At 40.3% G+C, this 16039-nt stretch overlaps 1 protein-coding gene across 3 annotated transcripts in view; it reads left to right on the top strand.

The window, feature by feature from the left end:
• GPATCH2L (G-patch domain containing 2 like) overlaps positions 1-12610 on the top strand; it is a 54028-nt gene extending 41418 nt beyond the window's left edge. For all 3 annotated transcript variants that reach the window (XM_059373679.1, XM_059373681.1, XM_059373680.1), the window contains exons 9-10: positions 3459-3553; positions 9333-12610. In XM_059373679.1, coding sequence (XP_059229662.1) covers positions 3459-3553; positions 9333-9493 — 256 coding nt within the window. In that variant the 3' untranslated portion in view covers positions 9494-12610. The remainder of the gene's footprint in view (positions 1-3458; positions 3554-9332) is intronic.
• The last annotated feature ends 3429 nt before the right edge of the window (positions 12611-16039 follow it).

Here is a 16039-nt window from a genome sequence, read left to right as displayed (position 1 = left end):
GTGGCTCAGTGGGTTAAACCTCTGCCTTAGACTCAGGTCATGATCTCAGGGTCCTGGGATCGAGCCCTACATCAGGCTCTCTGCTCAGCAGGAAGCCTGCCGCCCAACCTTGCCTGTGTCCTGCCTACTTGTGATATCTCTCTCTCTACTTGTCAAATAAATAAATAAATCTTAAAAATAAAAAAAGACTGGGAATGGGGTATTAGATCATTTCTCTTTCTGCCTGCTGCTCTGGCTGCTTATGATTTCTCTCTCCTCTGTCAAGTAAGTAAGTAAGTAAATTAATTAATTAATCTTTTTTTTTTTTTTTTAAGAGTGGAAGTGGGGTAGTAGAAGTAGATCATTTACCGCAGAAACAAGTAACAGTCTGGAGGCTTAGCAGTCAGGGGTCATTTAATGTAGGGACAATTAACCCTGAAGCCCTCGCCATCACGGAGCAGGCCAATGTAGGGATCTGGGAACCAGGGCCCAGAGGGGCGGGGCATGGGAAGAACCACCTGAGCCTTTGTGTCCACAGTAGCCCCCTAAGGATGCTGCCAGATGTAGTGAGGGCCGTGTAATAATCTAGATGCATCAGGGTAGCTATAAGTAATACTTACTTTCATTTTACTAAAACAAATAAGCATTTTAAAAAGCACCCTATTTCCATTTAAAATGATTAAAAATGTAAATATTTTCGTACATAAATGATTTGATCTTTTTATTCCCAAATGTGTCATTTCTGAAAATGTGAGATAAATGTTACTGACTAGGTCAATAAAGGAGGGATGATATAGTCCCTTAACTGTCTTACTGACATCTATCGAACATGCAAAGCTGTGAAAATGATGGATGGTGTGTAAATAAAAGGCAGTATTTATTTTGTTCAGCCCCAGTGGATACTCTGAGAGATAATATCTTAAAACTCTTTTGAGTACTTTTCTTGTACTTTTCATTTTGCATCTGTCTCATAAAATTCAGCATTTTATATTGATCTTGAAGAAGCAATGAAGAAAATAGAGGGAAAAAAAGAATGTTTTGCATTTTTTTAATTAAACTTTTTTTTAAAAGATTTTATTTATTTGATAGAGAAGGAGACAGCATGCAGTGGGGAGGGCGGGACGGGAAGGAAGAGGGAAAAAGGAGAGGAAGAAGCAGACGCCCCGCTGAGCAGGGAGCCCAGTTCGGGGCTTGATCCCAGGATCCCGGAATCCCAGGATCATGACCTGAGCTGAAGGCTGACACTTAATGAACTGAGTCACCTAGGTGCCCCTTAATTAAACTTTTTAACGAAGGATAATGAAGTCACATTCAGGTAACCCTCATCCAGATCCAGAAACAGATCATTATCAGAAAGAACCACAAAAGCTCCTGGTGCTTTGTTTAGTCGCTGTCCCTCCTCCCCTCTGTCCCCCAGCGCAAGGGTAACCACTATCTCGACGTCTAATAACAGAGTTTTAGTTTGAAGAAAGGATGTTAACGTTTAACCTAAAAAGTTTTGGGGAGTCCTTCTTAAGGTAAAGAAGAAGGAAGAAGAAAGAAGCATGAATATAAACTGTTACCCTTTATTTGACTTGTTTCTCTCTGAAGTGCTTCAGGAGCAGCATGACTGGATTAAAGTGACCAGTTTTTGAGTTTGAATCTGTATGTACTCAAATACCTTGTTCGTGGAAAAGATGGAAGCCCTATTCTGTACATTTCTGTACATTTCTGTACATTTCTCTTGTTTTCACAGAAACCAAAATTCTGTAGGGTCACTCTCTTTTCTGTCTGTGTTTTTGGCTTCAAAGGAATTATCTTCTTTCCATTTAGACTGAAGGCCTGTCTACCTTTGATATTCTGTCATCTGTATTTCTTACTATTAAATCAACATGTTGATTTAGTCCCAGGACATTGCTAAGTTATGAAAAATGAACTATTTTCCCCTAATTTGCACATTTAAATTTACATTTCACTTTGGGCATTCAGAATTAACTATTCATGGGATACTCAAAAGTTAACTTTTTTTCTGTATACAGGAGAGACGTATCAATACGCAGTGACTTGGATGGAATTTTCCAAAACACAGGCTTTATACTGTAAATCTCTGCCTATTGTAGTACTCTTTGCATTCCAAAAATCTTATGATTGCAGTTAAATTCTTTTCTTATTTATAAAGTGAATCGATTCTTAAGCTTTTGCTTGTAGAGAAAAAAACTATATACGTGCATGCTTTTAAACTATGGAAGTTGCCAGATTGGGGGCCCTCTTAATAGGAAAATTTGTCCATTCAGTAATTGTCTTGGTGCTTTGTTAGCTGGGTGCTCTTAGATTTGACTGAGGTTCTCATTTTACGATCATTTAGTTGAGACTTAACTCCCCAAGCTAGGACTACCAATTTGGAGTTCATCTGGTGTAATTTTATTAGATTCCTTTTTATATGTTACGGACTCTGGCTATTTTTTAAAAACTGTGGTAAAATATACAGGATACAGAATTTGCCATTTTAACCACTTTAAGTGTACAGTTGGCTACTTGGTTTTTAAAGCTTTTACTCATCTATATCAGTTCTTGTCAACAGATATTTAATGGCCGTCAGCTGAGTGCCTTGTGCTGAGGTTGGTGGATCATTGGAAAATTACCAAAGAAGTATAAACATGGTCCCTGTTCTCAAGGAAATTAAGCCTCATTAGGGAAACAAGATATATGTTTACCAGTTAAATAATGATTCATGGTCAGTAAGGCCTTGAATGTTCAAGGAAAGCTTTGTGTAAAGGTGATAATCAGTTTGGTCCTTAATCAGCGGTAGGATCTGTCTAATTTGAGGAAGGAGGAAGTGGGCAACTAACATAGTGACCAGCTGTTGCAGTATGAGGTTCATTGTCTTTCAGACAGTCTTTTGCTTTTTTCCAGCTTTGGAACACCCACTGTTTTGTTTTTAATATAAGCTGAATATTCAGATGAGGGAATATATTATTAGCAAGTAATTTTTTTAAAAATTACAGAAATCTAACTTACTTAACTTGTGATATAGACACTATTAAAAATCCAGATTGTAGCAACAGAAGGGTTAAAATTCCTATTAAAATTCTACACAAATTTCTGTGTTCATGCAGCATTAAACTTTTCAATATATTACCACTTGGGAGTTGGTATTTCATTAGTGAGTTTAGAACAATTGCAGTTATAGTTTTTATGAAAAATAATTGTACAAAAATCAGCATGTAATGAAACACATTTATTGAAATTAATCTTGAGTGTCTGCTATTCTGAAATTAAGTAAAAAGTTTAGAATAGGTCTATATTGTGCATGAAGAATGAGTTATGATTAATTCTGAATAATCTTGTGCTTGACACTTGATGACAAAGAACAGTGCCTGTCTTATTAGTGTTATGTCTATAATGGGTCAAGGATTTTATCTGGGCTGAACATAAATGTCTTACAGTAAGAATTACAAAGTTGAAAACAATGTTTTTTTTTTTTTTCCTCACATCTACAGACAGGCAAACATACATTTGGGACCCCCATGTTCACGTGACATCAAGAGGAAACGGAAACCTGTGGCCACAGCATCTCTGTCCAGCCCAAATGCAGGTAACTGTATGTAATTTTCATTTCTTGAGCACCTACTGTGTGTCAAGCACTAAATTATGTTTTATATACCTTTTCATCTAACCTTTATGATAAGGTAGGTCATTTTATTTCCATTTTACTTGGGAAGATGAGAATGTGAGAAGTAATTTGCCCAAGGTCACACACATTTTAAGAATCCCAACCTAGTTCTCTCTAACCCTGAAGTCTGTGTTTTTTCACTGTGTCATGTGGCTTTTTGAGTCTGAATCCCGGTGTTCCACAATCCACAATCCGCAGTCATTTGTGCTTTTGTTCTAGCACAGATAGGAAATTAGGTCTGTGTTAATGAAAATCCAGTTAGGGTGATGGTATAGTCAGTAGCCAAACATGGATTTATTTACTTTTTTACTTGGCACACGATATAGTACATTTGCACTGTTTTTATGTGTAGTAGAGTGCTAATACTTTACCAGTCATGAACTTTCTAATTAAAAACTGTTTTTCCAGTTAAAACCTTTTAGTTTCCTGGCCAAAGCCAGTTGTTTGGAAACCAAAATAGCGGTTATCTTTGGTGAGGGGTAGTGACTAGGAGAGGACATAATCAGAAGTCTTCTGAGAAATGCTGTATGTCATAACTAGATAAGAATTACATGGGTATATCATATGTAAAAATTCATTGAGCTGTATGTTTATGATTTATGCTCTTTACATATATTGTCCTTAAAAAATGGGGGGTAGTAATTAGAATATTGGATGTTTATCAGTATTTTTCTTTGGAGTTAGAAGAAGATAGTTAAACATAATCAGTAACAAGGAAATTTTTGTGTTATTTCAGTGCAGTGGAGGAATTTCTTTGGACAAAAAGAGCATATCTCTTTGTAGGACCTCTCAGAAATACCCAGTTATTTTCTCAATGATAGTGAATTCACTCTGAGGAAATTGAGTATATCATAGATACTGTATTTTCTTCAGGAAATACTCTATATTATATAGATCGGAATAGTTGATTGATGCGTGAAGAAGAGACCTCAGAGAGCTAGGGAACTCTCTCTCTCTCCCTTAACTCAGTAGGTGTCAGCATACTTCACAATTGACCTCTTTCAGCTTCTCTTTAGGGTTGCTGCTTGGTAATGGTTCTTACTGGACAATCTTAATCTTACATCTGATATTTACAGTGAATTTTTTCCAGTGATTTCTCTGTGGCCATGGCCTGAGCTGATTACTTTGCCTGTATTATTTCACTTAATCTTTGCAACAACTTAAAGGGTAGATGCTGTCTTTATTCCTAATTTACACATGAGAAAATTAAAGATTGCAGAGGTTAAATCACTTCTCCATGGTTGCAAGCCAAGTTCAGATCAGTTTTCCTATGACTTCGAGAGCTGCCCTCTTCCACACTTTAGGTGTTCTGCGTTGTGTAAGATAGCATTGGTCCCAAACTGACTGCATCAAAATCCAGCCAATGATATTGGAAGCATTACAACAGTCTCCCTTCTTACAGCTTTTGTCTCCCCCCCCCCTCAATATCTAGCTTCTGTTTTTAGCTTTTAGTTGTTCATAAGACAAGGACTGTGAGAAGAGTTTAAAAACCTTGTTCCATACCCAAATCAGGAAATGTTACTGGGAGGGATTAAGCAAGGCTTGAGCATTAAACATTTCTCCTCCTGAGCCCACTCCTCCTCTCACTTGTTGACTAAGGTCTGCTTCACTGAACATTTTCTTTTTTTTTTTTCTATCCACAACCTGAGTGCCCCATGGAGGTGAAGGACATAGCCCGAGCCCGCGCCATCAGTCAGTAGAACAAATGGGCTTGCTCTGCCTAACATCGGGCCATCTCGGATTCCACCTCTTTTATAGAAATGAGTGATGAAGAGAGGTGCGTTCCGCTTTGCCGCTGTATTAATACACATCAGGGGCCAGCTCCTGGCACTAAATCACGCTACTGCATACATCTGTTATCGGACTCTTCACCAGTGTGATGAACAAGACTGCAGATAGAGGCTTCCTTGTGTCATTCTTTATAGGATTTTCCTAAAAGAATAAATAGCTCAGATCTCTGCCAACACTCTCCCCTGTCACTGTGATGAATTCAGCTTCTTTCTTAAACATGCAGCCACAAATCTTTTCCCTTTTCCCCTCCCCCACTGGTGGAAAGTTTTGAGTTGAGATTGACTGAATTTAAAGGTATTAATAAGGCTAGAGAAGTGAAGAGCAGAAAGGAGTAGCTTGTCTTCCTTGTCTTTTTACATTAACACTCAGGAAAGGCCAGGGAAACAGAGCTTTTCATTGGCGTGGTCAAGTAGGTCCTTCTTGAAAGGGTAGCATCTTTATTTCCTTTTTATCTCCACTCCCCTTCCCTTTATGACTTTATAACCTACACAGCCACCCTTGGATTTTAGCGAGTAACCATGTAAACCTGCTTCTGTTTCAGTAACACCAGAACAGGGCAAGTTTGTAACTCACGCTGAAGTGGGATGGCCCTCTATGCTCTTAAAGAATGTACTTGGAAAAGAAAAAAATGGGTTATTTTCTCTAAGATTTGAGATGAAGTGGCTATAAGAAGCACAAGGAACTCAGATGAAAACCAGATTTCATGTCCATGAGATGAATGACAAGAATGGAGCCTTTGGTGTACAAATCCCATTCTTTCAAAAATTAAACATGTGCCTCCTTTAGATAAAGGAGAGTCGGGGAAGGATAAGACATTGTATTCAGAGCCCTATTTTGGCCATCCCCAAAGCCTCTTCTGACCTTCCAGTCTCCGGGGTAGGTTATATGTCCTTCGGGCATCTGTTGGAAGGGTACTCAGCAGTTAATCTGTTAACTCGTTACATCGGATTCCAAATGCCAGGCCAGCGATGCTAGAGGGGCATTTGCAAGAGCAGGAGTTTTTAATCTGTTTTGCTCACTTCTGAAACCTGAGCATCTAAAATAATACACAGCTCAGAGAAGGACCTCACTTGGCGTTTCTTCTATGAATAAGTGAATAGAATCTTAAAGTTGAAAGTTATCCTAAAACCCTGCGATTGGTTTCAGTAGTTCCATTGTAGGTTGGCTCTTATCTCAGGTGTCGTAGGACAGATTCTTATTGCCTCTTTTTATTTTTAAAGTTCAAATGGTTTTTAAAGTTAAAAATGCTTTATAGTAAATATTGAAGGGCTATGAAAGAAAATTTATGGAAAATAGATAAAGTGTCAAGAAAAACAGTAATAGCAAATATCCGTGTACCTACCATCCACTTCAAGAACATGAACATCACCTTTACAGTTTTCCCACTGTCCTCGTAGATAACCATTATCCTCATATGGTTTTTTTGTTATGTGAATAGGCTTTTTTGTTAATCATTTATCATTCTTTGGGAATTTTTTCAGCTAGCTTTAACAGACATATATAGCTCTCTAAGCAGTATATTGTCTAGTTAGCATTCTTTGGAGGCTTGTGTAAATGGGATGTCTTATTTTATAAGTTACAGGTTTCACCGAGTTATGTTTTGAGATTCATTCATGATTTGTCCTGCTAAAATGGCCCCCCCTTTTTTTTACTGCCATATACATCTGGTATTCCATTGTATGACTGTGCTGAGTACACTATAATTAAACATTTCTGATGGACATTTGGATTATATCCCATTTTATGCCACTGTGAAAAATACTGCAGTGTTCTCTGAGAGAACGTGTGCAAAAGTGATTCTGGGCTGCTTCACACTCCTTAGTATAGCTCTGTCAAGGACCAGAAAACACAGAAATGTTAGGAAAGATGGAGAAAAATCGGAACCCCTGGGCGTTGCTGGTGGGAATGTAAAATAGTGCAGCCGCCGTGGGGCCCAGGGTCGTGGCTTGTCACAGTTGTAAGCCCGGGACTACCATATGCTGCAGAAGTTCTGCTTCTAAGTATTTTTCCAAAGGGATTGAAAGCATGGATTCAAACAAATAATTCGTACGTCCATGTTCATAGCAGCATTATTCACAGGAACTAAAACGTGGAAACTTACACCCGTGTTTCCATTGCTGGATAAATCAATAAACAAAATGTGGTTTATACATACAGGGGAGTATTATTTGGCCTTGGAAAGGAAGGAGACTCTGACATGCTACAGCACAGGTGAGGACATAATACTAAAGGCAATGAGCCAGGCACAGAAGGATAAATCCTGCATGATCCCAGTTGTGCGAGGTACCTCAAATGGTCAAATATGTGCAGACAGAAAGTAGAACAGTGGCTGCCAGGGGCTGGGGAAGGAGGAGAGTAGCAGTTACTGTTTAACAGGTACAGTCTTTCCCTTTGGGCCAGTCAAGAAGTTCTGGGTGTGGATCGTGGTGATGCTTGTACAGCAGTGCGAATATATGTAATGCCACGGAACTGTACCCGTAGAAATGATTAAATTGGTGAATTTTGTGTTACCTGTATTTTACCATAGTAAAATAATATTATAGTTAAAAAATATAAAGCAAAAACCCCCAGTTTCCCTAGGATAAGGGGTTTTTCCCCCATTGCAGTTGAATACCATATAGTAACCGTAAGTACAGTTTTGTGAAATTTATTTTCAGCCAAATATGAGTGAGTGAGTGTGTGCCCACGTGTGTGTGTTTGTGTGAGAGGGAGAGACTGAGATTTGGGTTGTGGTGTCAAATGTATTTCTTGCTGCCATGGGTGAGGTTCCAACATGTTTGAAAGCTGTTGCCCTCAAGAACCTCTCGTATATGTGCCACAGAGAAATAGCCTGCGGATTGTTTTTTACAGTAACTCACAGTAAGAAATTCGTGTTTGAATATGTATGTGAGTGTATGTGTAAATATGAAATAAATTCTTGGGTTTGCTCTGACATATCCTATTCCTTTCCATTAAGAAGAAAAGGACTGGTCATGGCCTACTAAATTGATTTTGGGACCCATAACTTGAAAATTACTGATCTAGTTACATTTCTAGGGGTGAAATTAATTGAGTGACAAGTAAAAACGAAAATTTTCTAGACTTTGCTGTATTTTAGTGTATATTCATTCACTCTCAAGCAGTGGGCGTGATGGTGGTTTGTACCACTCAGCTCAGGGGGCATTTGGAAATGGGAGGACAATGTTGGTCATCAAAATGACTGAGGAGTCCTTTTGGCATTCAGTGGATGGCGTCCAGAATGGTAAGTGTCTGAAAATACACAGCACAGCCCTGCACAAGCAATGATTATCATGTCCAGAATGTCTTTGGTGTCCTTATTGAAAAACACTGGGCCTAATTGTGTGATTTTTCTTATGATAGGCTATTTATTGGAAATGCTGTGTTACTGGAGGCATGGGATGTAACAGAAAGAGCATAAGGGCTTGACCTCCAGTATCTGAGTTTAAATCTTGCTACTTAACTAGCTCTTTTGTGTCCCCGAGCAGTGTATCTGCTGTCTTCTCTGCCTCAGTTTTTGATCAAGAAAATGGAGATGACAGTCCTACTTGGAAGGGTTTGCATTAGGAAATCAGATTCTGGTTGGACAGTACTTACATAGCACAGTGCCTGGCTCGTGGGTGCTCGATAAGTGATCATGACTGTCTTATGAATTTGTGTGGCTGAATTTATTTATTTGTTCTGTTCAACCCATTTTCTCAGGTAGAGAAATATTTGCTCTCTCTCTGAAATTTGCCTTTATGTATGTATGTATGTATGTATTTTTGGAAAGGGGAAAAAAACCGTGTAGCCACTTGGATTCATAGGTTAAAAAATAAAGACATTCCGAGATTTGTGCATTGCAGTGTCTCGGATTCTAATTTGTCTCCCCTTGATCTTTTCTTCCTTTCTTTCATTGTAACCACCTTACCAGTTCACGTGGATGTAGCGGAACCAAGCACGCCAACATCACAGGTCCCGAAATCTCCAAACCCCGAGTGGTTGGTCAGGACCTCTGCTGCAGAGAAAGCCACTGACTCCGCTCCAGCTACGTTTTTTAAAATGCCACCAGAAAAGAGCTCTGGATACAGCTAGAGAGCAGGATCCCGCCCACCAGGAGCCCACTGGATGCTGTGAAACGCATCCTAAACTTGGTATCACAGAATCTCGCGTAGTGTAATTGACATTCCCAGTCCTTCCACCGCCAGGATGACCCTGCTTTCACACAAAGCAGTGGACTCTTTCTCTTACGAAATCATGTGGAAATCTGTTTTTTGGTTTTCTGTTTTTTTTTTCTTTTTTTTTAAAGTAAAGTATTGCAGCAGCAATTTAAAAAAAAAAAAAAAAAAAGGTCACCCGATGTTGTGTTTGTTACGTTGCTGTTGTAGCCCCGGCAGCTTCCTACAGCCCTGTGTACAGAGCTGTTGCTTTTAGTAGGTATGTCTCTTTTCCTGAAAAACTAGTAATTGCTTTTGCATACTTTTTATGTAGAGCTTTTAATACCATTTGAGGAAGTCCCAAATTTGTAGCCAGTTCTGGACAGATGTAAACACTGAGTTGAGACCTGTGTGTGGCATCGTGTTTACAGGAGATAGAGTTTGCCTTTGAGCCTGGTCTTGATTCACTGAGAGTGCCATAAGCCAAATTCACCACGTTCTCCTTCGGGAGCCTCAGAGGAGACCCCAGCAGCACGGACAGTGGGAACTTCTTCCATTTTCCTAGACAGCCTCATGGGATCTTCGGTGGCTGGACTGTACTTCGCCGTGTCTCCGGAGTTGCTGTTCTCCCACAGGAGGATGTGTACATTCATGCTGTAATGAAGAAGTGGTTGAGTTGTTTTGCAAACTTAAAATAGTCAGTGGATCGTGTCTTAATACTTCATGTCACAGTGTAAGCTTTTATGTACGAAATGGGACTTTTATTGTTAGCTTATAGGTCAATAACCTGCAGCAGAAATCCACACTCTATTATAATAATGGCTTCTCAGGGCCATACTTTGGGGAGAAAAATGTCTTTTTGACACGCCTTTATACTTGGTGTGTTTATGACGGCTCAGCTGCGTGTGGAGTTATATATACGGCTGTGCCTGAAGTTGGATGCTACTTTGTCAAAATGAGGAATCAGTGGCTGCCTGAGCTGCTGGAGAAAAGCCGCCCTTTCTGAAGTATTATCGTGAGTGTCATTTGGGGGCCTGGTTGACGGAAGGGTTCTTTTTTTATATGAATTGAGTACATTCGCTCTGAAATACAGAGGAACTGTTCTCTAAGTGCCCACTTCTCTGGCAATGTCCCAGAGGAACTCCCAGCCCTGCCCCTGGATATTTTCTGTGCTTGAATAGGTGCCGAGTGGGACAGAGCCTCCTTTCCCCGAAGTGCAGCTGTCTCTTTTCCTCGCACAGAACGTGGGGTGGGCTGCTCTGTTGTGTTCCCTTTAAAAATGATAGTCCTTATGTATCAGTGTTTAACTCCAGGATTTCCTTGTTGATGCTTGGGTGTGACTCTGTTTGGGAGGGGGGACTTGAAGCTGATTTAAATGGCACTTTCTGTGAGAGGGAGAACACGTCCTTCAGTTGTTCATAACGAGGAGTCTGGTGGAGGGAGGGGCAGGTGGGAGATTAGGAGGTGAGGAGTAGCATTAAAGCCAACCCTGCATCCCTGGGAGCCACCCCTGGTTCTCCTGTCACCCCTTGGGGCTGCATCCAGGGCAGTACAGAAAATAAAGTGCCTATTGAATATGAAATGGCACTACTATATTGTTTTAGCGATGAAGGGGGGGTTTTATTATCATATGTGCATTATTGTCATATGTGCATTCTTACCTAGTCCCCATCGTGTCCTGAGACACATTTGTAACATAATTTGTTGGATTTAAGAGAAAAATACACGGGCATAATTTTATTTTCTTCACACTAGGCTCTGGCTCTTGCAGAGACGGGTCCTGTGATCATGTCCTATTCAGATCTCCACAGTGCAGATAGCATCTTTTTGCCTTGGCAGTTCTCCTATCTACCTGTGATTACAAATAACTTATATATATGACTTTATTTACATTTTTAACATCTCTAGGTTGTACTGCCATTTTAGAGAGACAAGAATGGTCACAGAGTTTAGCGACTTGCCAAAAAAATCACATGATCAAGCCAAGACTAAAATCCCAGACTTTCGGACTTCCTCTGCCCTGGGTTATAATCTTTTGTTTTCCCTTGGTATATCTGAGTCACTCTGAGACCCATAATTTTGAATCCGTGTGTCATGAATGTTTATCATCTTTCTTGGGCATGCTTTTCTACTTTGAATACATTCAATGGGGATTATCCAAAAATGCCAGATATGCCTGTAATAAGTGGGGAAGAAAATTAATTGCCTAAGAAACAGCTATTAATACTTTGCAACACAGGGTTGTAAATTGTGCTCCTCATTTTAAGCTGCTGCATGAGCATGCTGACAGAATTATTAACCAACTTACTTCGCTTGTTTTCTGTATGAGTCAATTCCAGAGGAATAACCTTAGAATTGAGTGTTTTTTTGAACCATAAATTTTAAATTTCTTTTTTATGTAGCCAAGTGTATGATATCATACATTGAGTAAAGTCTGTTACCTTTTAACGAAAGATATAATTTCAAAATCAGGTTTTGTAGTCTCTTAAAAAAACTGATAGCATGACTTCCTTTGAGAATAATCATGGAGCTCACATGTGTTTTATCTGCCTAAAAGTAGTAACAAAGCTGAGTTCCACAGTTTTTATGTATTTCCAACTTCTGATTCATCCTAGCTGGCCACACAGTCTGCCTGTCTGAATCCTAATCTTCTGCGTTTTCCACAAGGAGCAAAAGTCAAGATATTATCCACTTGTATGAACATCATTCCTAAAAATCCCTAAAAAATTTTTGCTTACAAGGGAATTTGAGATTATTTTTCAGATACAGCATTTTAAAGGGAACAAGTTCATTTGTATCAAAACTCTTGTGTTGCTTTTTGGTAAGACCTGTGCAGAAGAGAGAATTAGCTGTTTACATGGTGCCAAATTTAGGAGAGGCAGAGTGTGGTCTTTATTGAGTGGTGTGTGCTTGATAAATAAGGCACATTTAACGTTGAATTCTTTTGAAATCAAATGCAGTTGAAAATTTGTTTTGCTGTGAAACAGGCTGCAAACAAGGCTGTTTTGGCAGGAAAATGACCAAAAGCTGAAATAAAATTTCTTATTCTCTGGTGCTGGTGGCGTCCTTTGATAATGAGTAAAGCTCCACACTGACAATAGGTAATTAAACCACTTACATGACTCCCATGTAGAGGACTGTGACCTATCTTTTTGCTTTTTGGCATCAGAGACCCAGTCTAGACCACAGCATTGGAAGTTATGGAGCCGCAGAGGAGCAGAGCCATCACAGACCTCTGTCACTTGAAATTGAACAAGAGAAAGGAGCGAGGCTGGCAGTGTCAGTGCTGATGCCATGGCCTCTCTGCTTGGGCTCCAGGTGATGTTTGATTCATTTCAGGTCTTTTCTAGAGTTTGGCCTCATTATTGTGGTGTGGGCCATACACTTTTGTTTCCTGGGGACAAGGCTCTGTAGAAGTCTCAGCATTAGGAGCCGCAGTCAGTATTCCCTAAGTCTGGTGAACCTTTTCTGAGCCAGCGTGAGAACAGAATGGCTTACTCGAGGGACTGTGGATGTGGTCTGGTCGGGGGCACAGTTTACAGGATCCGTCACGATTCGCGGGGTGACAGGAGGGATGGTAAAAGGAGCTTGCTCTGGTGTCAGCTGCTTCCTTTGTTAATGCTTGAGCTGTCTTACTTGTCCATGTTTCCTTGTCTCCCGCTCCGATTGTGCCAGCCAGTAGAGTTACTGATGGTGGAAGCAGTCAGGATGGGTTCCTACCCCATCAGGAAATGGCACAGAGGGAGGTGAGGGGATCAGTGGGTTCTGCTTTGATGGCCCAGGGATGCTTTCACACTCCATTAAGATCCCCAAACAGACAAATGTCAAATGCCTGGAAACAGCAACATCGAAAAGAAGCAAGGAAAATGAATGATTCACCAAAGAGAGTGGATTGTAAGGTTCTTAACCAGCCTGACAAACTTATTGCCAAAAGGAGAACTTTTCCTGTCACTGCAAATAGATATGATAAGCACTTACTAAAATTGCCGAGTTTTTGGAATAAAAGCTCTTCGACTACAGTATTGAAGAATGAGGCAGATCCCAAAGATGTTGACCAGGGAAAACAATCTTGGCAACGTCCAGAAGTGAGAAGGCACGAGGAAGAGAAGGGGAGATGCGCAGAGCAGGGGTGTTGGGGCCCCTCAACCACCAGCAGCAGCACATACCCCACCAGACCCACTCAATCAGAAACAGGGTGGGCCCGGCAGTCTCACAAGCCCTCTGGGGGACTCTGGTGCATGTGGACATTTGAGAACCACAGGCTTTGCTGAACCTAAATGTTTTAGTATGTTGGCATCCCCCTATAAGCTCTGAGGTGCACTTAACATTTCCCTCCCATCAGTATAGATATGTTTTGTATACGATTCTTTGCGGCAACTGTTAATTAATGTCTTTATTTCCCATACTTTTTCCCTAAAGCTCCCAAAAGATCGGGAAATATTGAGAAAGAATGATGTGGAGAAAATTGCCGTCAAGGCCATATTTGGATGGATGGAAACAACCTTTAAAGTGGATTAAAATGTAACAGTGAATTTTTAGTCTGTGAGTGGTAGTCATTTTTCACAATAGATGGTAAAACATTTGTGTAAGATACTGCTGTCCATGATTTCATGATATTTGTTCATTACATCTTAATTTCCTGGGAAAATGTCATGCATTTTCCAGCATAATAATGATGAAGTTGTTAAGGTATGGCTCACAAAAATGAAAATATTTGGAAGAAGAAAACCACCCTGAGAACATAGTGTTGTATGTTAAATACTTGTTGAGTTATTGGTGGTCTTTTGCTAGGGCTTAATCTTGGTACTTCAGAGCATGTAAAAATCAATTTTCAGTGATCCACTTAATCACACCCTATTGTCTTTGTTTTACATTTCAGTGGTTCTGCAGGGCTTGGTGGCCAATAGCAACTGCTTGTTCTATTTTTTTTTTTTTTTCCTAACTCATGGATTCAGCATTTCAGAATATAATGCTCTAATCTTAAAGCTTTGAAATGAAATCACAACCATTTTTTTCTCCGGGTTTTATTTGTCTGAATTAGGCAAGGCTCTAGTTGATGACCAAAGCCCACAGACCCAAGTTTTCTCTGGGAATTTGTTTGGCCAAAGAGGAGTTCTCTGGTATCATCTCTCAGGTGTTCATGTTGTTTTGTGCCCGGGGTTTGATTTATAAAGGTTTGATTAAGTGAGGACATGGAGAGGACTTTGCCACTCAAAGAAAAGTTTGAAATTACAGTTTTCCTGGAAATAAGGCACGGCTTGCCACGCAGGACCAGAGGATGAATACCAGGTTTGGGTCAGGAGGCCGAAGAGTGGAGCAAGCAGCAGGTTTAGGCCAGAGCCTTTATTGGGGTTTCCTCTCAGAAGGGAAGGTAAGGCAGGGTGAACAGTCTAGAAATGGCTAGTTCGACACTTTCGGGGGCCTATAGTCTAGTCCCTGGTTGCCTGGTACCTGGCCCTGGGATGATTGCTTCCTAGAGTGTAACAGGTCAGATGGAGAGGGTATGGCTGTATCATACATGGTTTGTTTGCACACCGAAAGCATGCTGCCGGCAGAGTCCTTTGCTATCTTTCTAAGAATCAGCTAGCTTTGGGAGAGGTAGTTTTCCCCCAGCCAGAAAGGTCTTTTACTCTGTTAAAACATAATTATCGTAGAAAGCAGAAAACATGATTAACACACATGTGGAAGCTGTTAAGCTCTCCTTTCCATTTTTGCAGTCTTAAAACCATGTAATTTTTCTTTTCCATCTTGAGAACCAGTTAAAAATACCTCTGGCCAAAAGTGTTGTTACTAGATGCTTTTTAAGTTATGGGAATATAAAAAGATTTTTAAGATGTAAATTATGAAAATGAGTATTTTCTTTCTCAAGAAGTGAGTTCTAACCCTTGCAGATCCCTCAATGGAATGTTTTTAATTGAAAAAGAAAAAAAAATCAGAGAATTTATAAGTGGCCTTGGTGGCTTGGACTTAAATCAACACATTTCACTGTGTAGTTTCTACCTGTTGCTCCTCCCAGTGGGCCATGTATTTCTACATGAACAATTGTCACGATTATGCAAACTTCTGCCACCCCCAAATCATGGCAACACTTGGAACTGCTCTCAGGATTTATCCCAGTCCTGTTGTCATTAGCTCTTGTGGACAGTGGCCATTTCACACTCCTTACCCCCCACCTTCTCTCAACCTCAGCAGCTAATCTCCCCCAACTCCTTCCAGGGAATAATGCATTAGACGGGAGTCCCCCACTGCACACGCTGACATACACCCTTCTTCACCTCTTCCTTGTAAGTGCTTGTCCTGCCCAAGACAAATCCCTTCCATGCCTCGGTCCCTCTCCTTTGATCAGATACCTTGCTCAATCTAGCGGTAGCTTCTCACTCCTGGCACATACATCTTTGCATTTGAACGTGTGTAAAGATTCCCTCTTGAAACGAAAATACCCCTTGACTGCCACTAAGATACCGCCCTCACTTCCACTGCCTGT

This window comes from Mustela nigripes, chromosome 13 (genome assembly GCF_022355385.1).
Source record: "Mustela nigripes isolate SB6536 chromosome 13, MUSNIG.SB6536, whole genome shotgun sequence".
NCBI classification, from domain to species: domain Eukaryota; kingdom Metazoa; phylum Chordata; class Mammalia; order Carnivora; family Mustelidae; genus Mustela; species Mustela nigripes.
The sequence above is the reverse complement of the archived record's forward strand: the minus strand, read 5'-3'. Positions and strand labels throughout refer to the sequence as shown.